Below are 27,331 nucleotides of genomic sequence, written 5' to 3'. Positions count from 1 at the left end.
AAATTGTATCACGTTTACTTTGTTGTGCCCAGCAATGCCCCACTCCATTTGTGCCTAGGGCCAAAACAAATGTTGTCAGGAAAACATTCTTGCTAAACAGCTTTTTGAAATTGTGCCCTGGTGACACAGTACAGTAGGGGTGGGTTGGGGTGTGTGTTTTTTTTTTTTTTTTTGTTTTTTTTTGTTTTGGGGGGGGGGTTTTGGGGGGGGACGGTTTGGGGAGCTAGCTGTTGATGTGGGTTTTTTTGGTGTTTTTTTTTTGCGTTTTGTTTGTTTTGGTTTGTTTTGGGTGTGCGTTTGCTAATGTATTGCTTTTGTTTGTTATGTCTGGGGTATAATTTATTATTGTGAAGTATTCAAGCCGTTAAAATTATTTAGCCTTTTCTGTGTTTTATTTTTTCTCTCTTTTCTTTTTGCAAAACTTTGATTGATAGTATCAAGTGATCGTTAATCGTTTAATTTTTAATTTGTTTTGATGTTCACCATGGAGATATCAAACTAGGATCTCTACATCAAATCTGAAAAGTAACTTCAAGGATCCAATGTGATCATCTATGGCAAGTTCAAAGCAAATACCACACTAAACCACTGCGACTGAACTAAAAACAAAGACAGTCAATTATACGCATGAAACAACATACTGTACATCCCTGTCAGTTCCTGCAATCTCCATTCTGCGTTGACTGGTCAAATCGCGAAAAATCGCGGTATTTTCAAAGCGAGAGAGGGCGCTAGTGCGTTTATCGTGGACGCATTTATAAATGTACACAATTTTATTTGGCGCGTGATTTATTGCCTAATAGTGTGGTGCACCTTGTTACGTTTGCTTCCATACGTTGTATTTTCTATGGTCTGTAAAGCAACACTTGCTCTAGCCAATGGCCTCAGACTATTAATTTTGTCGATTTGGTCTATAGACCTTTATCATGCGACTACCATCTTGGTCATGTTCCGGCACTGTAACCAATAACAAACGCTGCTAACCACAAAAAGGAACAGACTATGTCTCCTTCCAGCCTCGGTTTGGCTGCTTTGATTTGAATGGGAGAAAATCAAGATGGCCGCACCGTATTAAATAAAGGTCTATTCAGCTGGTGCTGGAAGTCCAAGCACGAAATAATGAAATCTGAAATATAGGCCTATCACAAAATGTATTAGTTTGATTATTAATGGCAGGGTTCCCGGACGTGTTGTGTGGGTTTGAATTCCTCACGAGTTCCATTGAAACAACAGTGGACGCGAGAGCATGACGGTGATCATCAATTACTGTACGTGTAGCAAACATATGGTGCAGTATCAAGGGGAATTCCCATGGATCCACCATTCATTGAAGGTACAGCCCATCCGCTCCATCTGCTTTTACATAGCGATTCATATGTATTTTTTCTAAGCGCTTTGCTTAAAATAAAACCACAGCCAATGATCATCAAAGAAAGAGCAGTCATGAAGTTTAAAAATTAAATGTGTTTTTAAAGGAACACGTTGCCTTGGATCGGTCGAGTTGGTCTTTGAAAAGCGTTTGTAACCGTTTGCTATAAAATGCATAGATTAGAAAGATGTTTTAAAAATAGAATATAATGATCCACACAAGTATCACTCGAAATTGCGTAGTTTTCCTTTTACCTCGTCGACAAACACAGTCGGCCATTTTTGGGGGTCGAATTTTTGACTCGCATATATTATGGCCGACCGTGTTAGTTCGCAAAGTAAAAGAAAAACCACGCAATTTCACAGCAAATGTGTGTGGATCATTGTGTTCTACTTTTAAAACATCTTTCTAACCATTATGCGTTTTCGAGGCAACTTGTTCCTTTAATCTAGTTTGAAAGGAAAGTGTTCACAGTCTGAGGGAACCACTACGACGATGGGGACATTGTTCCAAAATTTGGGGGCACAAACGGAGAAAGCTCGGACCAGGAGCTAGCTGCACTGTGCTGTGGATGATGAGCCGAGATGTATTGAGGAAGTTTGAAGTTTGGGTGTGATGAGTTCTTTGATGTAGGATGGAGCTATATCCAACAGTGCAAAGGACATAATAATATGGGCGTCAATCGGGGGGGGGGGGGACCGGGGGACATGTGTCCACCCCCCCCCCATCTTTTGGAGGGTGGGGGACACAATATCAAATGTCCCCCCCCCCCCAATCTTTTTGACCACCTTTATCTTTGCACTGTGTTAGACCAAACCCTGTTTCCCACCATGGGCATTAATCATTGGGGAAAAGGATGAAACAACTTTTTGAAGGGTGGGGGGGACACTATATCAAATGTCCCCCCCCCCCCCCTCAAAATTGGCCATAGATTGCATCACAGTATATCTAAAATGCAAAATTTGAACGGGTCCTTAAGCGGGCCCGGACCCATGCCGTGTAAATGCTTCACACTCGCATGCACACCCGTTTACTGATTTGCCCCCTAAAACTTGTGTCATAGATCTGCACCTGAACTTGATGCTGTTAACTCAAAAGGTTGGTGCTGCTCACGTTTTAAAGGCTTATGTTCTTTTCCATTCTGTTTGCCTCTTATTTGCTTAAGAATGCACCACAGAGCATTGAGAATGCAAAATTTTCCCGGGCCCTTAAGCGGGCCCGGACCCATGGCATGCCGTACAGGCTTCACACTCGCATGCTCACTCTTTGACAGATTTGCCCCTAGCACTTTTGTCTACGATCCGCACCTGAAGATGCTGTTAACTCAAAAGGTTCTACTGCTGTTCGGTTTGCCTCTTAAATGCACCACAGAGCATCTAGAATGCAAAATTTTCCCCGGCCCTTAGGCGGGCCCGGACCCCAGGCCGTAAAAGGCTTCCTGTTCAACTTTATAGCAGGCTCCATCTTTAATAGATGTGCCACACCCACCAACCCCCCCCCCCCTTCCCCTGAAATTTCTTGTCTTGACCCTTGACGATGCTGGTGATGATAGGGATGAAACGCCGTCTGAGCATTATAAGGCAGAAACAATATGGATATTAAAGCCATTATACACTTTCGGCACATAATTTTTCAGTTCACAGATTTACAAAGAATTTACACGGTTTACAGAAGGTAGTGGTGAAAGAATTATCTTGAAATATTAATCCATGAAATGCTTTACTTTTTGAGAAAACATTAAAACAATATCAATTCTCGATAGCGAGAATTACGGACTTATTTTAAACACATGTCATGACACGGCGAAACGTCAAGGATGGGTTTTCCCGTTATTTTCTCCCGACTCCGATGACCGATTGAGCCTTAATTTTCACAGGTTTGTTATTTTATATATAAGTTGTGGTACACGAAGTGTGGGCCTTGGACAATACTGTTTACCGAAAGTGTCCAATGGCTTTAAGAAGCTATAGTTGAGTTGTTTTTTAGGATACGCAGTAACCATGATAGCAAAAATAGGTGCATCATAGCTTGAAATAGGCATTAAATTCCAACATAATATAATAATAATAATATCGAAGTCTTATATAGCGCACGTATCTACCAAACAAGGTACTCAAGGCGCTGAGTATATACAAACTTTCAGAAAGATAGGTTGTTGCAGTGATGAATTCTGAGACCCAATTTTTTAGCACCTCTGCTGACCACACGCCGTAAATGTTATGTGTCCCCCACCCATCTTTCAAGACGGATTGACGCCCCTGGCAAAGGAGGGTCTTGAATTGGATACGTTGTCGAATGATTGGGGTAAATGTTTTCGTTGCGTTAATTAAAGTCTCATACCAAACAAACCATGTGGTTTATATACCTGAGGAGATCATCACCAAAAGCTTGATGAGATCACTGCTCTCGCGCGAACTGCTGGTTGCACCGACTTCTACTCCCCATTAAGATAACGGGACCGGATAGTCGTGAGAGCAGTATAGTCTTGCGGGGCCAGCAGTACAGACTCGCGAGAATACCGCGGGAATCGCGAGTTTGGAATAGAGTCGGAACGCGACAGACATTCAACGTCTTATCCACAAGTCTACGCCCCCAACCCCCCAGTTGCAATGGGTTCCGGTGAGAGCTTGGAGATAACCTGAGATGGACTGGCATCCCATTTAGGGAAAAATAAACATTCTCAGTCGTTGCAAATTGGCTTGGGACAGGCTTTACTTTGACTTTAGGTTGAATGGCTCCTGACTGGCAACCCCGAACAAAGATAATATTGACAACATTATAGAGACAGCCAACTTTAGGGCTATAAAATGTTCTTTACTTGAAGAGCGCAGATGTGGCAGGAGTTTCCCCCCCCCCCCTCCCCATCCAACCACCCCCTACTCACACCGAACTGTGTGCTGACTTCTTTTGATAGCGCCCTCTTTTGGACCAATCTCCTTCCCACAGTGGGACAGGATCTGCAGGGAAAATTTTTCCTATGGAACACGGGGTCGCAGGTTGAAAGCTCACTCGAGTAAATGTCTTCTGTTATCATCTCAAAATTGACTTAAAATTAATTACCCATTTCAGTGTTTCTGTGTAGTTTCATAATTATTGATATAGCTATCAACTATCAAAATATTATATAATTTGTGTGTGACCTCTCATTGTTTGCATGGATTTTGTCAAGGCATAATTGGTCAGGAGATAATTATAGGCCTACATGGATGTCGTTATTTCACGGAATTCTGTCCGCCGGAGATTTTGTCCCCCAATGGGAGCTGGAGAAGGATGATTCAAAAGAGGTTGCACAGTTTGCCATAATGGGGTGGGGGGGATCGAACCTCCGGGGGACAGAATCTTCTGCCACAGCGGAATTACATGTTACACAATGTCAACATTTATTACAGTCAAAAGCAGTGGAAACATGTACAAATTTTTGTACATGAATACAACTATTATTAATTATGTCTGTATTACTGAGAAGTTTGATTCGTCCACACACATTGATATTGTATAACAACATTATGTTCTTCCATGGTTCATCAACTGGATGAACTTGATAATCTAAAAAGATAACTGCGCCCTCTTGCGAGTGACTTGGAAACTGTTAGTGTTTGATGAATTAATGTACAACCGCTCATTGGGGCCTATATTAACCATGTTTGAGTTGGTCAGGTAGCAAGCTTGTCAGGATTGGAATGGGGTGTTAATTTTTATAGGGAGATTTAATTTGGCTTCCAGGAGCTTCAATCTTTCTCTGATGAAGCTCTTATGATGTTGTCAATCTCGTTTCCAATAAAATATTAGTTTCGATAATCCGCCATTCACAATAAGGTTTCGTATCCCCTGGCTAGCTAAACCTCATGCTGTTGATTTGACGTTTCGGACGGCGTGGATACGCAACACCATAGCCTACTTTGGGAGTAATTACGAATCCCTTGCCTCATCATAGGGATTAAATTTAGCCTCCAACTAATGCCAGTCAGATGTGTCAAAATGACTTGTGGTGTGTCCCCCCCCCCCCTGAAGCTGAGGAAATAGACAACCCAATTACTGTTGAGGTAGGCCTACAACCACGAATGGCACCAGTTTGCATAATACCCTATATATTAAGAAAACTCAAAATGTTCATTTCAAGTGCTCTAGAATCGTTATGTGATGAACACTTTCCGGCCGCCACCGACTGGGTGGGTGATCGTCCTCATAAGATGAAAAATATGACGTGTGTTCGTTCGTATAGAGGATGCATTTAGGCCTATTCAGCTATCATAGAAAGTAGAACTCGGTGTGATTTGGTTTAACTGATGAAGGAGACACAAAGACTTCCGATGTCAACCTGTGGATGATCAATAAACGCATAGACCATCTATAAGTAAAATGCACTTAAAGAAGTTAGAATATTGCATTCGCACATACACGTTAACCTAAAAAGTAATAGTGGGTTTTACCCGCCCCTTTCGGATATCACCCACCTCTTTATAATGGAACATTCCGCAAGGAGCGGCGAACTCGCGGTGAATAACGAAAAGATTATATCAGATGCACTTGCAGCAATTGCTCTTGAATTTAAACGTCGCTGCGTCCGTCTGTGAAAACGTATAGACCCGTGCCTGGGAAACTTTTACAATGGTGGGTTTGAATACTTCCGGAAATATGGCAAACTTTGTGATGTTAACACTTTTACTGTTGATTGCGCTAAAGGGTGAGTATTTTCATCAGTTTTGTGTTTTGTCTTATCAAGTGTTTTGTAAGTTAGTACATCCACAAGTCTCGACGATGATCGTTGCAATTATACACCGATTCTAGTAAACTCGTCGACGTCTAGCCGGTAAAATCAATGTTCTTTAGCAGGCCAGTTTGATTGATTCGCTTTTCACGGCTATGACTTTCACCAAAAAGAAATTGTCCCAAATCTTGTTCTTGTCAAGAATGAAAAACTATAACAAAGTGTACACCAAATGCTTTTCTTTGTTTTGTTCATAGCATAAAGCTAACTGTTTGTACCAAATTAAACAGTGTGGGCTTTATCAAATTAATACGTAAATAATCACAGACCCTAACTCTTTTTTTGTTTGCTATTCTTCTCTGTCTAAATTGAGACAAACGTTCTTCTTGAAAGTAATGATTACGACTGTGGTCCACATTATTGCAATAAATAACATAACAGCAGCCTTTAAAAAAATCGAGGTTTGATTATACCATGTTCATCTTGGCGATATAGTTATTGTACTGATGTTGTTTACATTTCCATGTGTTGGGTCTCAGTTGAAAGCAATGTCACATTGGGGCAGCTTTTACTTAATTAAACAAGAGTCAATCCAACACCCATCGGCAAAAGGATGCCATTCTTAGATAACAAACCATAACTTGCCCTCGACCATAATGTGACGTAGTACTATAGTGGGTTTAGTCTGAGGATTTGAAATTGAGCACTCGCTTGTGACTGAACAAGTAACTTTACCATACATTATTAAAATCTACTATAAATTATAAAACAATAATGGCATATTCAGAAATGCCAATCTCAGTTTCTTATAAAAGTTTAACTCGCTATAATACCCTTAAAAAAAATCAATATCATTGTATCCCTAATACATAAATTGCACCAATAAAACATGCACAGAAACAAAATCGAAAAAAGGGAAAAATGCAAGATTGTTTGGTAAATTCAAATCTAAATTACAAATGGCTCATTCAGAAATGCAAATCTCAGTTTGTAATTAAAATTTTTTTTCGTAAGTTTAACTCGTTAACCTATAATTTTAAAACTAGTTCATTACATCCATTCAGAAACCGATAAAACTAGCAATTTATTTTTTCTTTCCAAAAATGGGAAATTGCAAGATCAGTAGTTGGTAAATTCCCAATCTAGGCGTGAGGATACCTCAATGGTTAAAGTCACAGGTCAAATCTAACTTACAAAAGGGATTATTCAGAAATTAAGGCAAAACTCGGTTTCTCATAGAAGTTTACCACGAAACTTATAAACAATACCTTTAGGCCTATGTCCATTTAGACACATAATGCACACACAGCAACACTATATTTTTTTTCCGAAAAGGGGAAATTGAAAGATCAGTTGGTATATTCTCTTCGTTAAAAGCATAGAGGAGGTTTACCTCTAAAATGGTTAATTAAAGTCACACGGAGGAAATCTAGACGACAGTCGTCCCACAGGAGGACTACACACTCCAGGGCCCACTAAGCCGCGTATTCAGGTTTGGGTCCCGAGTCATTTTAATAGGTTAACACAACTACCTGGCACCACCGGCAGATGTTTTCCAATCCACTAATGTATGGCAAGATTAATCTTTGTTTTTCCGGGCAGTTTTAACGCTTCACGGAAGTATTTTATTGATTTATAAAGACGCTCAAAGTCATGTCTTTAGAGAGTGGAAAGTTATTCTCCCTGTCTGAAATCCCTTCCCTAAATGTGGGCCGACTGGGAGATAATTAAAATGAAAAGCTCCTTTCTCTTTTAATAAAGATGTAATCTGTACCAAAGCTTGCTGCCTGAACAAAAAAAAAAATATTTTTGATATCGACTTCCAAAACTGAAATGTAATTTTATTTTTACGGAAGCGTGTTTTTTGTACATTGTGATGTAAATAAGTACAACTGGCGTCACCGATCATTTTAAATAATAGAGTGTGGCTGCTTTATACAATTGTATTTACCTGAATGAAGTCATATAATATGAGATTTCTTTTTAACTAAAGCCAGTGCTTGTTGATAACATTCCCTCACTTGTTATTAAACTCTGCAGCAGACAGTTCTTCGCTATCTCTCCTCGCCACAAGCATTATTTCCCGCCCATTTCAAGCCTGTCTTTTTAAAACACAGCGCTAGCTGAGTTTGTTGCCAATACGTTTGGAATGATGATGACGAGAATTTACCACGTCCTGTTGTTCTTGTATTTGGCAGAGATCATAGCGTCTGATGAATCTTACGCGCTGCTGGAGGATTTGTTTGAAAAGAAGAAATACAACAAGTATGTTCGTCCCGTCTTGAATGAATCTACGCCAGTAAATATCAGAATGGAGCTATACCTGAGTCAGATTAATGATGTGGTAAGATAACTATTTCTTTTTTCATTTCATAACTCAGTTGCAGTTGTATGAACTTTGTTTGTGGGTGTTTGACTTGCACATTGTGCCATAAGACGTCCATAAGCCATTTTGAGCTTGCACATTTATTACGGCACTGTTCGGTGGTTATTATACACCCAAATCAAACAGCGGCATTTCTAGATCCACCATATTATATATAAACGAAAATCTAACGATAATGATAGCGAGGGCGCTTTGGTGCATTTTACAATAGTGCCATGACCAAACATTCAATCTCTAATTTAACATTCTATCAAACACGTTGTTTCCACATCAATGCGTAAGTACAAACACACACATCAATTAAAAGTTTTTTTTAACCACATGAGCGAAAAGTGTGCTTAGAACAAAAGTTCCCAAGGCAACAGTGCCATGCAGCCGCACAGAATCAACCGATTTCGAACTTGATAATCGCACTTGACACACACACAGAACAGATTTGTCTTAACTTGCGTATTGATCTTCATTATTATGAGATATCTGGTAAAAAATGTCAAGGAAAATGATTGTCGCGAACAAAAGGTACAAAGACATTGACATTTGTTATTGATCATCGTAAACAAAAAACAAAAACACCTTTACGTGTTGAAACAAAATCTTATAACAATTATTCACTCCGAGCAACTCTCCTCCCAGAAGGATAAGGATAGGTGTTTGCTTTATACGTATACACATGTACGTCGGTTTCTACTGCGAATCTCCAGAACCACGTGAAATGATGCGAGGTCAAAGGTGATTATGTAGTGCGCCCAACAACAGCAGATCTCTGGGGGTAATTCACGAGCCCCGAAGTGTGACGTCAGATAGTCAGGCTATCCTCCCCTCAACGCCCGCCACCCTAATTTCGAAATTGCCGTCGCCTTCGCCGGTCCCGTTATTACAACCTCAAAATGATCAATAACAGTGAGATAAAAAGTCTCGATTTTAACAGAAAATGAGAAGTTAATGCATTTATGCCTCCTGGTAGAGTGCATTTATGATGCAGAGGAGTTAGGATATTCCTCAATCGATATTAAACTTGTTATTCGGTTCTTAGCCACCTGGATTATAGACAGGGTTTGAGTTTCTTCGAGTGGGAGCAACTTCCCAGAAAGCCGCAAAACAAACACACTCGATTCAGCAGACTAAAATAGATTTCCTTTAGCTTTTTATTTTGATGTTTTGTCACCTTTTAAGTTTGACAGTGGTGTGTTCATCGGAAGTGCTTCATGATTTCGTGAATAAATGAAAAACGAGTTTTCAAATTATTTATTTTTACATATAGGCCTGCATAAAAAATAATTTTGAAAATGTGATATTTTTTACGCATTATTGGGTATCTTGCAACCAAAGGATTACATCGTGAAGTTGTACTTTTTGAAAAGATCCCGAGTTGAATTAAACAAATTGACGAGAGCAGGATTTGAAGCTGCCACCCCCCGAATGACGTGCCGGTGCTCTACCGACTAAACTATCTTTAACCTTAAAGCTGGCGGCTTCCATTGGGTCGGTCTTTCTTGTGACTTTACTTTTGGAAAAGGTTAGGGCTCAATGCTGCACTAAAAATAAAAAAAAATAAAAAATGTCAACGAATAGTTAGTATCGTCATAGGCCTTTATAAAGTATTTATCATTGATTGTGGTTGTTAGAAACAAGCCAAGGATAGAAGCAAAATTGGGGCTGACAAGTTTTGCTATGATTTTAGTTTTGAGAAGTCTATCTAAAAAACTTGATCCATTACGAAAGTGCACTGATGTAATTTTGGTTTGCTTTTCGCTCTGGGTTTTTAACCATTTGTCTCAATTTTCTTATTTGGGAGTGAAAAAGACCCAACGTAGTGATGAGGAGTTGTCATATTGATCTCAGGGGCCACTTTGTGCTCCCAGACGATTTAATAAGCGGATGGGGGATCGATCGATAGATATGGAGGGAGCGAGGACTGTGCATTAAAATACGAGACCCACCACGGCGTGCATGACTTCTGGGCTTAATTTATACATTTTCACACATCATCAATTCTGGGGGAAGGAATTATGATCTGAGCGGAGCGGGCGAGAGGAAGTGACCGGGGTCTGAACGTTGATTTGCCCGGCACAGGATGCGTCTTAATTGACTTTAATCTTCGGGGCGGATAAGCTTTAGCTCAAATCACCAGAGTAAAAATATGATAAAACATGATTAAAATCTTTATACGTTTTATCATTATAAATTATTACGAGTAAACGTTGAATTATGTCTACTAATATATGAATCAACGTAGGATATTTCAATTACAGGTGCAGTTCACTACATTTACCTCTCATAATAATTACACGAGCAGTTCTTATAAGTATAAGGGGTAGTGTCGGTTGCGGCACAGGTTGGGGGAGTTATCTGTTGTTAGGCGATGGAACTGAAAGACTCCGCCCAATTGTTTTGCTTCTACGTACAAAAAATTCTGACTCGCTGCCACTACGATTACTGATGATTACACCAAGACCAATGCCGACCAAGTGGGCCGGTTTTCTACTTCGAAACGGTTGCCGACGGTATAGTAGGGACTTTTCGTTTTCGACGACGGATGGTTCTGCGACGGTTGTTCAGCTAAACGTTGTCGTTTTCAGCACAACGAAGATTCATCCAAAGTACTGTCGTAGAAATTGAGGGACGACCGTCCTCAAAGCCGACGCATGCGCAGATGACGCCAAATGTCATCTTACCCGTCGCAGAATCATACGTCGTCGAAAACGAAAAGTCCCTAGTGTTTTTACTACGACCACATAGATGCTACCACGCTGCTTGTACCATAATCGCGTTCCCACAACGACTTTGCCCGCTTATTGGGTGCGTTCGTTTAGCTTCCCCGGGTCGACCTCGGTGTGCGGCATTTTTTTTTCCAGGACGAACGTGTGCAGATAATTACCCACGTTTGTCCTGGAAAAAAAAACGTCACACACCGGGGTCAACCCAGGGAAGCTAAACGAACGCACACATTGTTGGCCACGACCCGGCTACGCTTATTTATTCAAAATATGAAACAAATAAGCGCGGGGAGAAAATGCCGGTTCCCGACCTAGGAGATCCCACCCCGACCAAATCACGCTCATGGAGATCCTCACACGTTTGGCTCACGATAGGTCCGTGATTGGCCAGGCTCTCGGCCATTAATTATTCCATTGTAGTAGAGCGGCGTGTGTGTGTGAACGGGGTATATCTGACTCCCAAAAAGACAACTAAATGACGTCAGACGACCAAACAGCGCCCTCACTGAGATCAATGGAGACTTTGATTGGCTGAGAGTTGTGAGCAGCGCATAATACGCGCGAGCACATTTTCACTGTTTGACCTTGCTATTGACCTCATCTATTGACCCCCCTTGCTACTGACCTCATCTGTTGACCCCCTTGCTATTGACCTCATCTGTTGACCCCCCTGCTATTGACCTCAGCTATTGACGACTTGATATTTACCCCACATCAGTCTACTGACCTCTTACTATTGACCCATTGCTATTGACCTCGGTCTATTGACCCCTTGGTTTCGACCTCGGTCTATTGGAAAAGTGGCAAATAATCAGAAATTTTACAGTAGGGGTAAAACACAAACATAGGACTACGATAGACATTTCGAAGCTCATTAATTGAACAGGGTTTAATTGCAAACAATGGACAGATAGGCCCTATAACTAAAATAACTTATATTATTAAAGGGTCGCAATCAAAATTACTGTTCGAAACAGTTTTCGTTATAGAAAGAAGGTTTTAGTGTTTAGGTGTTGTGTCATGAGCCTTTGCTTACCCCCCCCCCCCCCCCCGCCAAAAAGATTAGAACTCTTGCACTCCTCTCTTTACCCCTCCCCCAGAATGTCTTTGTCCCCGCTTGTCCTCTCTCCAATAATGTCGATGCCTGGTTGCCGGTTGCCCTACAAATAGATATCCTAGATGGAGTGAGACTGTTCAATTGATCCAGTTACACAATTCGTGACACAATTCGTGATGCAATCTGTATGGGAGAAATCGTTATGCTACAAAATGTTTGCAGAGTGGGGCAGAGGATGAGCCATGATTAAAAGTATAGATATTTTCTACATTATTCCGGTCGAGTCTGTCTACAAAACCTCCCGGAGATTTGACCCGGTTCCAGGTCCAAGCGAGATCCGCACATAAGGATTCACTTAACTTTTGGCAGTGAGAGGTCGCTCGTACTTTGGCCGATCATTGCTGACAAAACGCGCGGCTTTGGGGACGCAAAAACAAGTATTTCCGCACCAGCAGCTGATTTCAAGAAACGCTAGGATTAATCCTAACTCGAGTTAGGACGAGCAACCCGTAGGATGGGTTCAATTCGTCCTACGTACTTGAATACGGAACTGAACCCGTCCTAAGTCCTAAGATGATTCCTAAGTTAGGAAGAGTTTGGTGACATCGAAGGCTGGGCACATAGCGTTGCTTAACGGCAAGAAAATGTTCGTCATTACTGTAGCAGAAAAAATATGCTTAAACATAAGCGTATTTCCCGGGTTGCTCAGGTGATTGTGTTGTTACGTCATTCATTTGCATACAGTGGGAAATTGATATTGCTTGGCCCAATTTCATAGCGCTGCTAAGCGGTAACCCAAATGTTCGTGCTTTCTGTAGCAATTGCTCAGCATAAGCGTATTTCCTGGGTTAGCCAGAAAATAGGCAGCCGCCTTGCGCGTTCACCATCCATCATGTAATGTGTTCAAACATTTGCATACGGTCACGGAAGATCAGCATACCTTTTCGTGTGCTTATAGTAAGCAGCGCTATGTAAATTGGAAATTGCGCAGTAAGCACAAAATCGGCCGCCAAACAGCTCTATGAAATTGGGCCCTGATGATGTGCGGAAAAGAGGGAAAAGTGACTTTTCAAGTCGCCTATCTACAACGCATGGCGAGATGAAGTTATTAATTGTCTGTTTTGTGATGGACCATGATATATTATATCTGGTGGTTCATACACGCATCGATAGGCGTGGCTCACAGTAATTAGGACACATAACGTGAACATGATTAAAGAGCAGACCACCAATTCTAGTGTTCTTGCAAACCAGTTTTGTATTAGTTATGTCTAGTGTGATGATGCTTATTAATAAAGCAATTCATAGAAATTGAAATCCATCTTTTAATAAAAACGCGTTTTCTCTTTGGGGGCATATGGTTTAATTTGTTTAACTCAAATCATAGTATCGTCATCGGGAAACTATATGTATGTGATTTGTACCATTGTCTCGGTCTGATGTATTTATCAAATCAAAATATCATTCATTTGACTATTGTGCCTTTAACATTGTAAGTACCCGTGTGTGAATTAAAACTGGACCAATACTGTGCGACTTTTGTTATTGGACAGAGTAGAGTCCGTGTATTTTTCGGTAAGAAGAGTTGGGATTAAGTTTAGGCCTACAATCTCTTTCCCGCCGTAGGTCTGTAGCCAGCCCGACAAAACAGTCTCGGAAACTGACATTTTGAGAGACAACACTGCAGATAGAAGGGTTTTTTTTGCTATAAAAATGGGACGAAATTTAAAAAGAGGCTGAGATAGGACATGTTGTATTCACATCTATACGTATTGATACTTGCCTTTGAAAATCGCCCCCCCCCCCAATTTATACATCTTATATTTATAAGAAACCAAAATATCCAAGTTTGCTTTATGCTTTGTCCTACAATTGGGGTACGAAGTGACTTGGGTACGAAGTGACTTGGGTACGAAGTGACCGACATCGGCTTTGTCATGGAAGATCCGCGCTTCTGACTTTTCTGAATACAGATATTTTCATGGTAAATGTGCCACCAGTTGTCCGATCTGGTTCCTCCACCGGGGTGTTTGAGCTTAGAACCAGGCTTTCTGCTTCTTCTCAGCCATACACTTTTGCTTTGCTGAGATGCAGAACAACTGTACATGAATCTGACATATTTTGTCCACGTAGACTGCATCCCGTTGGATCTCCTTGCCTGGTGCATGTTTTCCTCTATCCCACAGTCTAGACTGCTCTAACAGGAATATCAATTATTCATACCTACAGCTCCCCGTTTATATTTACATGTTTTCTTCTTGTATAGCCGCTTACGAAGAGTGACGTTTAGCCTTGTTAAGGATGAACTTGCATCTGTCCATCTGTCTATATCGCTATAACCTTTGTCACTCCACTGCAGAAGGAAGGCATTATAATCACCATTCCACCTTGATCTTTATTGTGCTTGTCGCATCCATGTGACGCTTCCAAATTCTCTGAAGTCATCCATTCAACGCCTACTTGGTGTGCCTCTTCGGTTTGTGTTCTTGTGGTCCATTCTGTTTTACAATGTGTTCATCTATTGTCCTGACGCCTGTCAAGGTGGCCTGCATGCTTACCTCAATTTCTTTGTTTCATATTTACTGTATATGATGTCCCTGGCGTTTGTTTTCTTTCGTAAGTCCTCATTACGAACTTGCATAAGTAATACGTATTAAAAATATACAAACAAGTAGAATGAGCATTGTATTTATCTGCTTGATTTGGCAATGTAGAAATCGAGAATCGTTTTCCAAACACAATTTTGTTTAAGACCGAATGAAATGAGTCACTGAGTCTGAGGCTTGGATAACGGGCAAATTTGTTCACCCAACCGTCACTTAAAATCAAGCAAAACAAGCGAGACATTATTACCGTAATGAGCGGCGATTTAGAGGTCATCAGCGGTGGAAGCAAAACCGATATTAGGACATCAAAGAATGAGTTATTCATGTTCAAAATAAGTAAATTACCAAATAAAATCAAGGGTTAATGGTAAACACATGTGCTTGCTTGCAGCACCGATAAAATATGTATGGTATTGTTCGGGGACAAAAAAGTTGTGTCTTCTAGAATGATATATTGCTTAAAAGTTTCATGCTCAGCAAAATTGATCAGGGTATCATTTACAAATGGGACATGCCGTAGTACTTTGGCTGGTAATCGTTTTCTTGTATCGGCATCGGTTGTGCTTAAGCTACTTTTTGTGGTTTTAAGCAGCTCTATAAAAGTGAGCACTGATTGTTTGGGTTTTTAATCTGATATTTCGTCAACATCACGTTTTGTAGAAGACACTTTTGAGGGTTCCTTAACCAAAAAGAGACAAAAATGAATGGTTACAATCACTGTAAAACATTTTGTTTGATAACTTCAAGGCTAACGGGCAGTTTGGTACAAACAAGCATCTCAAAATGCAGGCCAATATAAATATTAATTAATATATTTCATTTTTTAATAACAATTCTGATTATAACACAAAATACAATTCAGTGGGGAAACACACCCGTTCTACAATGCTTCTACGTGTGCCTAAACATAAAATATGTTTGTTGTTGTTCACAGGACGAGAAGTACCAGACAATCACCACAATGATCTGGCTTACACAGGTAAGTATCTGCTATAGTAATGTACATGCATCGTTATGAACATCATATCCCTGTTGTTTCTTTTAATGTTCCGTATCTCGACCATTATAAATATTAATTGTTAAACTCAGTTTTATTTTCTGGACAGCGGTGGAAGTTTGGAATGAACATTTTCTTTAATTACTGCTATCTTATCAAATTGCGACACACCAACCTCATTATCAACGCAACATGAACGTATTTTTCAAACACGCTCTTCGTTTAATTTTCAAGGAGCGCTCGTCCGTTAAAACCGCTGATGAACTGTTTTTCAAGCAGCATGGTAAACGAAGCACTGGCCCAAATAGATCCTAAACCCGCTTAAGATCTTCGGCTGACGACGTGTTCATAATTTGAATGACAGTTGGCCTATACCGCTAAACACAACACGATGTACAACGGAATAACACAAACTAAACAGCGTATACATCAAGAGGACGAACATCTGTAAAAAAACAAACATATATATACATGTATACTAAAAACATAAAAAATAAAATTCGTAACGTACAAATATTAAATAATCTTTAAAGGCAATGAATACGTTTGTTTTTTTTGAACCGCTCGATTGTTTTAATCCGATATAAATGTAGTTGTACAATCAAATTAACTTGTGAAAATTTCATTTCAAAAGGTGTTGTGTTTTTGAGATATCGCCGCAACTCTTGAGCGAATTACGTGCACGCAGGAAGAATACTCCATTATGATTCACAGTCTGGGGAAGCGTTACTGTCAACGTTTCTTATATTCAAACTGTGGGATCAAAGTGATAACCGCTAGTACTTCGAAGTGAAATGTTTCTCAAACTGCATCTTACTACCCAAGACATGCTGTATACTTCTATAAGTTTGTATTGCCATTAGCATTGCCAGACTCATTACTAAACGGTACATACCCTTTATGATACTCGAGAATTCATAAGACAAGTAATTTGATTCTTCGACCCTAACGTGGAGGTTATGAAGTGTCGTGGCCGAGCAGTTAAGAGCACCGAATTCAAACTGTTGTGTTTCTGATCAGCAGAGTGTGGGTTCGAATCCCCAGCCGTGACACTTGTGTCCTTAAGCATGACACTTAGCCATTGATTCGTCCTTCAGATGTGGGACGTAAAGCCGTTGGTCCCATGTGTTGTGAAACGCATATAAAAGAACCCCACGGTGCACTTTTCGAAAAGAGAAGGGGTTCGCCCCAGTGTTCCTGGCTATGGCTGCTGATGCGCCGTAGCACCTTGTAAACCCTTATAAGGTGCCAAGTAATTGGGTCTCAAAATTCATCACTGCAATTTACCTATCTTTCTGAGAGTTTGTATATACTCAGCGCCCTGAGTACCTTGTTTGGTAGATACGTGCGCTATATATAAGACTTCGATATTATTATTATTATTGTTATTATTAGGTTCAAAGTGAAGGAATACGTTTGCACAAAATTGATTTGCAATAAGAACTAACTTGGTTAGTAAAGCAGCAGCTTCCGATTGTAAAAAGCATGTTGAGAGTCATTTTGCCTACGAGTAATGTGGTTATTGAACTAGATATAAGTTTTTATCAACAACAACAAGTTGAATCTGAGAAGCGTTTCTGCAGATACATTTCTCAGATTGTGTATTACAATTGCGGTTTATTCTTCCCGCTTGGACTATCACCTTATGAAATGAATTTTTCACATGTTACTTTTATTACACTTAATGGATTAAAACACTCGAAATATGAGTATTTTTAGTAACAATGATTGTGTGTGCACTCGTTTATCTCACCTTGGCACATTTTCGTTGAGCTGCGTAAAGTGCCAAAAATGAACTAAAAGCACGAAACAATGTTGCTACAAAAATAACCAACCAATAGCTACCAACAAATTATTGCTAGGCAAATTTGCTCAGCAATATTATCCCTCAGTAGCTCTACGTGCAATGAGCTCTGGACATTATTGTAGAGGTTACCTTCGGTTCCCCGAAGTTCGTTTGTCTTTACGTTCATTCTTAAATTTCGAAACGTTCCCCTTAATTTCCAAGCCCACTAGGAGTTAACTCACACTTCTGCTAATTGTTGTGAAGATGTATAGTTAAATTTTAACAGCATTCATGATTCAGTGATTACAATATGTTTTTTTGTGTGATTACCAATTGTTCGCAGTTCCTTTAAACTAATTTACCTTATCTCGCGACCCCGTCTCTTACGGCTGGCTGCGCCTACAAAGGGACCTTAACTGATCATGGTTGACAGCGGCCTCTGTAATTTTGTCTGATCACTTCTTGTGGGCTCTAGGGAGGCAAGACGTTAATGCTTCTGCAGCCTTGGAGTAAAATGTCAAGTTCTTATAAGAAACCTGTTGAGTTAAAACACCATAGATTTGCTGCCATTTCCCTGTTTGTCTCTCAAGGACAACATATAATGGTTTATTTTCATTCATCTCCGCTTAATGTTTCATCAAGATCTGTTTTGTAGATGATGGTCCACAAACCAGGCGGATTTTGTTTGTTCCAAAGGCTCACAATTAATTTCTCTCAAAATACTAACAATTTAAGTGTTAAAAAATAACTGCAGTTAACTTGAGGGTACAACCATGATTGTAAAAAATCCCTTTTTGGGGGAGTGTTGGATTGAAAAGTGAGTCGGAGTGGTCTCGATATTTCGATGAGTATGATTAACTAAAGACGAGCAGCAGTGCACTGCATGGTTTTGGGGTTGTGAATTTTAAAACAAAGATCCAATTCAATTCAATGCAATTCAATTTTATAAACAAAATCCGGAGCGCCTGTGTCCACACAGGAATAATAATTGGAATACACAATCTGAGAGGCGTTACTGTCAGTAACGCTTCTCAGAATTTGGGTGGAAACAAAAAAATGAAATATTTTTCCATAACCACATCACTCCCAAGTGAAATGATTTTCAAAATGCTTTCTACTAACAAAAAGTGCTGTAAGTTTTGATTGCCTTTAATCCTAAGAGTAATTGTCAAAATATACATTCCATTATTAGCGTTCTCACCCTCCTTGTGTGCATTCTTTTGTACAATGCTTCTTTTGAATGTATTGTTTGGGCAACCAATTAGTTCACTTATAACCACTAATTTGCAATTCATGAGATAACCACCTCCAGGTTAGCCTTTTCTCAAGGCGTCCATGGCCTGGCGGACAGCTTCAGAGCCCTTCCAGTCGCTTGAGATCTCGGCACTATGAGAAGCTGTCCAAGCCACACAGGCATTGACAAAAGGCTACCTATTAGGTGCGATATCTACACATCTTAGTTGGGTTATTTTCTGAATATGTTTTGAAGCGCTGGACGGATGAGTATTTGAAGTGGGATCCTGCACAATACCACAATCTTTCAGAGATTCGTCTGCCGTCACATTTGATATGGCTGCCCGACACAGTGCTTTATAACACGTAAGTATAATGGTACATTTACTATGGGTTACTTGGATTGACCCCTGGCACTGACGTCACTGGAGTATGCCAGCCATTCTAAAAGTTAAGTAAAATATTGTGAATGCTGCTCAAGCAGAAAGAAATGCTTAACACCTTATTTGCTGAGCAACCATGAGTCATGAGCAACCATGAGTCATGATGCATTATGTTGTATGGTGTGGTGGCGAACTAACTTTATTTTGGTAAATATATTTTGACAAGCCCGCGAGCCTGCTTATGGGCACCGGATTATTTCATAAATGCACTGTCGTGCAAACAGAGCCACTATGTTGCACCTAAAGGTCCCCTTTGGGGAAGGTTTTACTTTAGTGTGCTAAGCTTGGTCGCCTTAACTCGAAGACAAATGGATTGATAACGGTACGTCTGCTGTCACCTAGCGTCCCAAGGTCTCCCGTTGATTGGATGAATTATGTTTTTTTTCTAGCCGGGAAACGTCAAATGACCAACTGATGCAACTCAAGACAACCACGATTATAAAAAACGACGGTTCTGTTGACTGGAGCGCTCCAATAACTCTCATTAGTCAGTGCAGTGTCAATGTAAACTTCTACCCATTCGACGGCCAGACTTGTTTTTTGAAGTTCGGGTCGTGGCAGCATGATGCTAAGTATATCGACTACCCCGGATTTTACACAGACGCCGCCATGTACCAGCATAACGGTGAATGGGATACATTCCGTAAGTTTCATTTCCTGAGAATTATTACGTTTACGTTGATAACTTGGGAGGATCCTAAGTGAGGACGTGAAGCCAAGGGTACTTGATTTTTGGTGGAGTGCAGATTGGTCACAAAAGTGAAATCAAACAATCAAAACTAAGGGAAATGAAGGTGCTTAAGACAAGACAACTGGAATTGGTGCTAGACATAGTGCGAGTAAAATTGCTAGACCAGACCAGTTATTCAATTTCGACAAGACAATGTTTAGACACTATCACTCAATGGTGATCAGTTTCAAGAACACAACTTTGCAGTGAACATCAAGAACTATAGATGAAAACAAATATGACACTGCATATATATATTGGACAGGGAACGATTTCGTCCGCAATTTTGCATAGAAAAATGTTTTGACTGTTAAGTTTTGTGCACACTGACTGTAAATATTGGGCAGCAAATGAATATTTTTGAGTACTAGCATCTTTATACATTTTGTGGGACATTTTGCTCTGCCATACAAGGGAAATCGTTCAGTGAGAGGGACCCATTTCAGAAGCAGAGCTTGTATGCGATGGTTCCTCATTTGCATTGAGACAGAGAATTACAATTCGGTGTCTTTCCCCGTTGTAAACATATTTATACAGAAATGGAAGTCCAACGTAACGTCAAAATCTACGACTGCTGTCCGGACAAGAAATATCCCGATTTGACCTTTACCATCATCCTGCGCCGGAAGCCCCTATTCTACGTAGTCAACCTAATCATCCCGTGTGCATTGATATCTGCTATGTCTATAGTAGAGTTCATATTGCCTTGTAACTCTGGTGAGAAGGTATCACTGGGGATCACAGTGCTGCTCTCTCTTACTGTCTTCATGTTGGTAGTGGCGGAGAACATGCCGGCGAACAGTGACAATATACCCATCATAGGTTGGTTTTACAAACAGACCCCCTTGCGTTGGTCGCCATCTTTGATGAAACGTGTACATCATTGGCTGCGAGCTTTTGGAAGCGTAAACACGCGTGCACTTTTCAATTGTTTTATATCAAAGATGGTGGTCAATGACGCGTCATGTGCAATCAATTCCCATGAAAATGTGTAAATTGCACGTCACGCGTGCGCACTTTGGCTTGCAAAAATGAAGGAAATGTTTTGATATGGGGATGATGATGGCATGACACAGGCGCGTTTGTGCGTCTGCATAAAGTGTTTTCTAACTGGACATTCCGAGTACATGAGTCATATCTGCCGAAAGGGTCATATACCTTGTAAATCGGGCCTGCCTGGGGATAAAACTTGGGGTTTTACCTGTGTTTTTTTTTTTGCTCAAAGAATGAGCGAGTAATTTACTTTTAAAAAGGTGTTTACGGCCTACTGGCTGCAGACCGGTAGCATCGGAGGGTATTAAAGGCACTTGACACCTTTGGTAATTGTCAAAGGGCAGTATTCTCACTCGGTGTTGCAAAAACTAACAAACCTGTGAGATTTTGGACTCAATTGGTCGTCGAAGAATAATGGAAAAAACACCCTTGTGTGCTTTCAGATGCCTTGAATTCGAGAACTCAATTCAAATGTTTTAGTGAGAAAGTACCTTTTTCTTAAAAACTACCTTACTTCAGAGGGAGCCGTTTCTCACAATGTGTTATACTATCAACAGCTCTCCCTTACTCGTTACCAAGTAAGTTTTTTATGCTACCAATTACGGTGTCCAGCCGTCGATTTCACAAAACTCTTCCTAACTTAAGACTAATCTTAGGACCTAGGATGAGTCCCAACCCTGCACTGTAGCATGCAGACCTTAAGATTAACCCTAAGTTAGGACGAGTTACTCGTCCTAACTCGAAACAAGACGAGTCCTAACTCTTTGTGAAATCGACCCCAGTGCTTTTAAAGAAATACATCTCTGACTCGACGTTTTCTCCTCAGCTCGGTACTACATCGTCACCATCTTCTTGGTCTCCTTCTCAACGTTTATGACGGTAATGGTTCTCAACCTTCACCATCGCCGATACCGGGTACCAAACTGGATACATAGCATATTCCTTGGTGGTCTGGCACCTGCTCTCTGTATAAAGGTTAGCTTGCTATTCAACGAATAAACACGATATATGCGGGTCCAGGTGTAGGAACCTTCTTGCATCTGAAAAGCTACACACAGTCTGGTCCTTGACCACATTTCACAAAGCCTCCAAGCAAAGAAAAGTATTGTTTCACAGAAACAGTTACCAGCCTATTATTACATTGTTGTGACTGGTGCCCTACTTAACTTTTGCTTAGCAAGAATTTTGTCAAGCGGTATGCAGTGTTAGTTTGACAAAATGCTAGGTCCAGCTGTTTCAGAGAGTGGGTTTGATTCACGGTCAAGGCACTTCTGTCCTTTATCGAAACACTCCGCCACAAAGTCCTCCGTCCTTCGGATAGGACGAAAAGCCCCGTGTGTTGTGCAATGCACAAAAAGAACCATCTCATCCTGAAGAGTCCTATTAAAGAAGTTTGTCAAATTGTTTTTGTTTTGTGGCGCCACATCAACTTGAAAACAACTCTCAATGTGCTATAAATGGGTCCCGCGCATAACGAATAGCTTTGCATAACCTGCTGAAATTATTAAAGACCCTGGACACCTTTGGTAATTTGTCAAAGACCAGTCTTCTTACTTGTTGTATCTCAACATATGCACAAAATAACAAACCTGTGAAAATTTGAACTCAATTGGTCGTCGAGGTTGCGAGATAATAATGGAAGAAAAAACACTCTTGTCACACGAAGTTGTGTGCTTTAAGATGCTTGATTTCGGGGCGTCACAATCTAGTTCTGAGATCTCGAAATAAAATTCAAAAATTTAGTGTAAATTTACTTCTTTCTCGAAAACTACGTTACTTCAGAGGGAGCCGTTTCTCAAATGTTTTATACTACCAATAGCTCTCCATTACTTGTTACCAAGTATGTTTTCAGGCTAACAATTATTTATAGTAATTATCAACAGTGTCCACCCCTTTATAATGAGCGCTTTGAGACACCAGTCTGGTGCGTGATAAATTGCTACGTAAAGAATTGCGTATTAATGTTGTTTTATTAAATTAATTACTGATGCTTTATGGAATTGATCTGAACTTTTGTACAGGTGACCAACCGTCGCCGCAAGAGCATCTACAATAGCCGAAACCAACACTTCCAACTGGTACCCACCTCCAGCACAGCAACCACATATCTGGACCAAGACACCAAGGAAGAATCGCAGCCACAACAAAACAATACTACGCCGTCACATGTGCAGACTGGCACAAGCTATTTGGCTCCAATGCCACAACCTCGCCGTACATGCGATTGGAAGGTATCAACAATTATTAACATCTTTATGCATGTGGATTTTTTTTTTACAGGACTTGGAAAGTAATTGCTCATGAAAACAATTTTGTTCAATGTATACAGAAAAATTGTTGACATATTATAACCCGAGTAATATGCCTTTGATCTTGTTTATACAGTGCTTATACAGACATTGGTTTTAGGGTAACATTCTACTATTGCGGCGGTACCCGCTGCTAAACAAAATATACAGGATTCGAACTGCCTTTATGCTACCGGGCTATCGGTGGTGACATCTGCTCAACTCGGGCAAAGGTCGTGGGTTCGAATCTCAACAAAGTTATATATCTGTGGTTTTTCCCCATAGGTCTCGGGAAAGTGCTGAGTACTTTACACAAATTGGTTTATAAGGATACCTGATTGTAGTTGAGGCTTTCACTTATTTATTTTTTGTCAGCCAATGTTTAGAGCCGAAAGCAGGCATCTGAATTTCAAAAACAAAGCTCTTTTATACAATAACGCTACTCAGAGACTTTTTTGTCAGCCAATGTTTAGAGCCGAAAGCAGGCATCTGAATTCCAAACACAAGTTCTTGAATGCAATAACGCCACTCGGAGACTTTTTTGTCAGCCAATGTTTAGAGCCGAAAGCTGGCGCCTGAATTCCAAACACAAAGCTCTTGAATACAATAACGCCACATAGAGACTAGACTGGTCCCCTGTCTTTATTCCCAAGGATAAAGACAGGTACTGGTTGTACAAAACCAGGAATATCATTGACATGTATCTTGACATCGTGTACCTACAATTTGACTGCGAATTTAATGCGTGACCGTCATGATCTTGACGTAGGCCACTCTCTGGCGTAGTTCACGATCCTCAAAGTGTGACGTCAGAAGACAGCTTATACTTCTAACTATTCCGTCAACTTTTTCCCTTTTAGGACCAAGCCATAGTGGACACCCTGACCAACGTACGATTTCTTGCTCAGAGGTTCGCCGAGAAAGACAGAGAGGAAGAGATGGCAAACGAGTGGCAAGATGTAGCAAAGGTCATGGATCGGTTCTTTTTGTGCATGTACATCGTCTGCGTTGTCGTCATGGATGTCATCATTGGTATGCAAATATTCCAAGATCACGAGTTCCCGGGTGACGCTCTTCAGGCTGGGACTACGGTCTAGGTTGTTTATGAAACTACGTTTCTTATAACTTTGTATAAGAGAAGGGCTAGGTCTTTCAAGATATCACTGATAAAATTCGGTCGCCAGAGGTAAATTGTTTTAATCTGTGTGGTTGCGTTATATTGTGAATCGAAAAGGGTGTTTTTGTAACGGCTAAAGAGAGGTTTATATACCAATAACGCTAATAATTAGCTGAGGAGTTGAAGGTGATTTTGAATGTTTTGAAGCGATTAATATTGCATGGCTCTATGATTAGGGGGAGATCTTAAGTAAAATAAGTGGTGGATTGTGAAACATCGCAAAATGTCCAACATTGTGGACATTGTCATTATACTTTAATTCAAACTGCATTAATCTTGTTGAGACCCTTAATGGACGGTTGATTTTAAACCTGCTCATGTCTTAGTTGCGCTTGGCCGATATTCACAAGTTTCATTTGTGTGTGACCGACTTATGACAGATTATACGATTTATGAATTAAACCAGTTTGCATTCCATGTGGCTGTTCTGTATGGCAATGTTTTGGCACCGCAGATGTGTATCCGAACAGTAACTCGCACAACAAGCCTTTTATAAAGACTTGACATATTTCAAGTAGGAATACACATTCAAACCGGGGACCTACAACAACAGAGGACAATAGAGTCCACGTTCGGGAAAAACCAATTGGAGCTGTTGCAAAAAAAAAGAGAATAACCAAAAGAGAGACAATTGGAGGTCCACTGTTGCAGGCGTAAAGCGTGAAAACGAGAAAGCAACTTGCCGAACTTACATTTATCCTCACATGTAATCAAATCCCTTTTTTAAACTTATATTTTGTCAAACACCAAATATGTTAAATGAAAATATTTTAAAGGAATAGGATCGTCAAAAAAAATGGTATGGAGCAACTTGGTCTCGTGGAAGTTCGAGAGACGCGCGAGACTTGCACATTATATAACCAGATACAATCTGCAGAGTGGGCTGGTTCATTGTAATATCATTTCAAAGTGTAGGTGATCATACAGTGTTCAAAAACGGTCTTATGTAAAAAAGAATGTCTGCTTATGTTGAGATGACTCGATATTTCCTTGGTGATTCATTAAATAAAGATCAATAATGTATTTAGACAACTGTAAAGTTCAAGTGGGTATATTGTGTAATTTGTTTTTATGAAGATAATGTAAAGTTAAAGAATGAACTACAATGGGCTGGGTTTTTTTCTAAAGAATTTTAAAGAGGTTCGACAGCCCCTTTAAGCGTTGCCAAAGAAAACATTGCTATATATACGCACAATCACCAGGCAGTGGACTTAAGACAACAGTTTAGCAAGGAGTTACTACAATCTAAAATGCCAACACAAATTAAACGTCTTGTGCCAAACTGACTGAGTAATAAAAACAGCTCGAGGGAGCATGTGTTAATGTTTGCGGGATCACTAGTAGACCTACTTTTTGACAGCGTAGGGTGTGCATTACGTGTGCTCGCATTCACAACACAGCTTTGCTATCGATTTAGCTCAAAAATATGAATAACAATATTTTTCGCATGGGTTTTATAGTTTCGGGCGGGAAAATATATGCTTGTTTTTTGAGGCTGAGAGTTGTTTATTTATTTGGAAGTAAAGGAAGCCATTTGTGCTTGGCCCTTAGGTTGGTATACAATAATAGGTCAACCTGAGTAAAATATGAATCAAAATATGTAAATAAAAATTAGGCATACTGTATTATCACTTCCAATCAATGTAGTATTGAAAGTTATGCGTAACTTTATAATTATGTTATAACATAAACCATTAATTCGATTGCGAAAGTATATAACAGTGCTGTAATAAGAGTAAACTCTTAAAGAAGACTGTGTAAGTTTTTCAAAATGGAACACGTTCGAATGAAACTGAATTAACTTTGGATAAAATGGACTAGGAAAACAAAAGCACGAGTTACCCTTGTTGTTTTCGTTTTCTAAGTCGTAAAAGGAAAAAGGGACTAAGTAAGTAACCTTTGCCAAAATTTGCAAGTTTGAACAGATGTAGTATATATGAACCATAAACTGAAGTGTCTACAAATGTATTAAAGTCACCTGGAAATAGAATTGTTTTTCTTTCAAACATAAGAGTATATGCTTACGAACAATGAAACAATTTTTTTAGTAATTGTTTGATGTTTAAAAAATATATAAAGTTGTTTGGGGGCTGACTCCGCCTACTCCTTTTGTGACGTCAATCGAGGCAGACTTTGCCTGCAATGCGTATAGTAAACACACGTGCAAAGTACATGTACGTCCAAGTCGTGATTTGGTACATTTCAAAAAGTGTTTTTCTGTATTCAGCAGCAATACACCTGGTCGGCATTGCCGGAAAAAACAAAACAATTTTTTTTTTAAACGTACAAACTCACGACTTGGTCCGTACATGTACTTTGCAATTGTGTTTACTCTACGCATTACAGGCAAAGTCTGCCTCGATTGACGTCACGAACAGCGCCCTCTCGGGTCGGGGTCTACTCTTAAATTTGTAAATAACATAAGAACTGATTTTTTAAAACCTTAGTTAACTGTTTATTCACATTCCACTCATCAAAACGCATATATTAGTGACAAAAGCTTTATTTTGAAAAAATACCACTTCCAGGTGACTTTAAGTATACATGACTGAAGGTTTATTCAATATGTTTCTGAAATATTATTAGTTCCCTTTCTAATACATTTTATGTCAATATATACCTTGTACTTTTGGAAACAGGGTTTTTCCCGCGGATGGGGCAAAGTTTGTAAGAGAAAGATGCTAAATTATTATTAGCTGTTTTTGTAAACCATTATACATTTTCATAAACTATTAATGATATTTTGTGAATACCACTCCAAGCAAAACCCATTGATGGTAATTGATATCAGTTGTTGGTTAACCTCTAAAAATTACAAAGAGTTTTTAAAGTAAAGTATAA

General features: G+C 39.9%; 1 protein-coding gene across 1 annotated transcript; it reads left to right on the top strand.

The window, feature by feature from the left end:
- The first annotated feature begins 5,681 nt into the window (after nucleotides 1-5,681).
- On the top strand, nucleotides 5,682-26,532 carry LOC117298564 (neuronal acetylcholine receptor subunit alpha-10-like). The gene is made up of 9 exons (XM_033781884.1): nucleotides 5,682-6,053; nucleotides 8,276-8,421; nucleotides 15,778-15,822; nucleotides 19,116-19,225; nucleotides 19,692-19,945; nucleotides 20,570-20,854; nucleotides 21,852-22,000; nucleotides 23,047-23,256; nucleotides 24,174-26,532. Exons 1-9 carry the CDS (start codon nucleotides 5,978-5,980, stop codon nucleotides 24,408-24,410), a joined length of 1,512 nt encoding a protein of 503 aa, XP_033637775.1. The 5' UTR covers nucleotides 5,682-5,977; the 3' UTR covers nucleotides 24,411-26,532.
- The last annotated feature ends 799 nt before the right edge of the window (nucleotides 26,533-27,331 follow it).

Source organism: Asterias rubens, chromosome 13 (assembly GCF_902459465.1).
Source record: "Asterias rubens chromosome 13, eAstRub1.3, whole genome shotgun sequence".
NCBI lineage: Eukaryota > Metazoa > Echinodermata > Asteroidea > Forcipulatida > Asteriidae > Asterias > Asterias rubens.
This window is presented reverse-complemented; position numbering and strand designations above follow the sequence as displayed.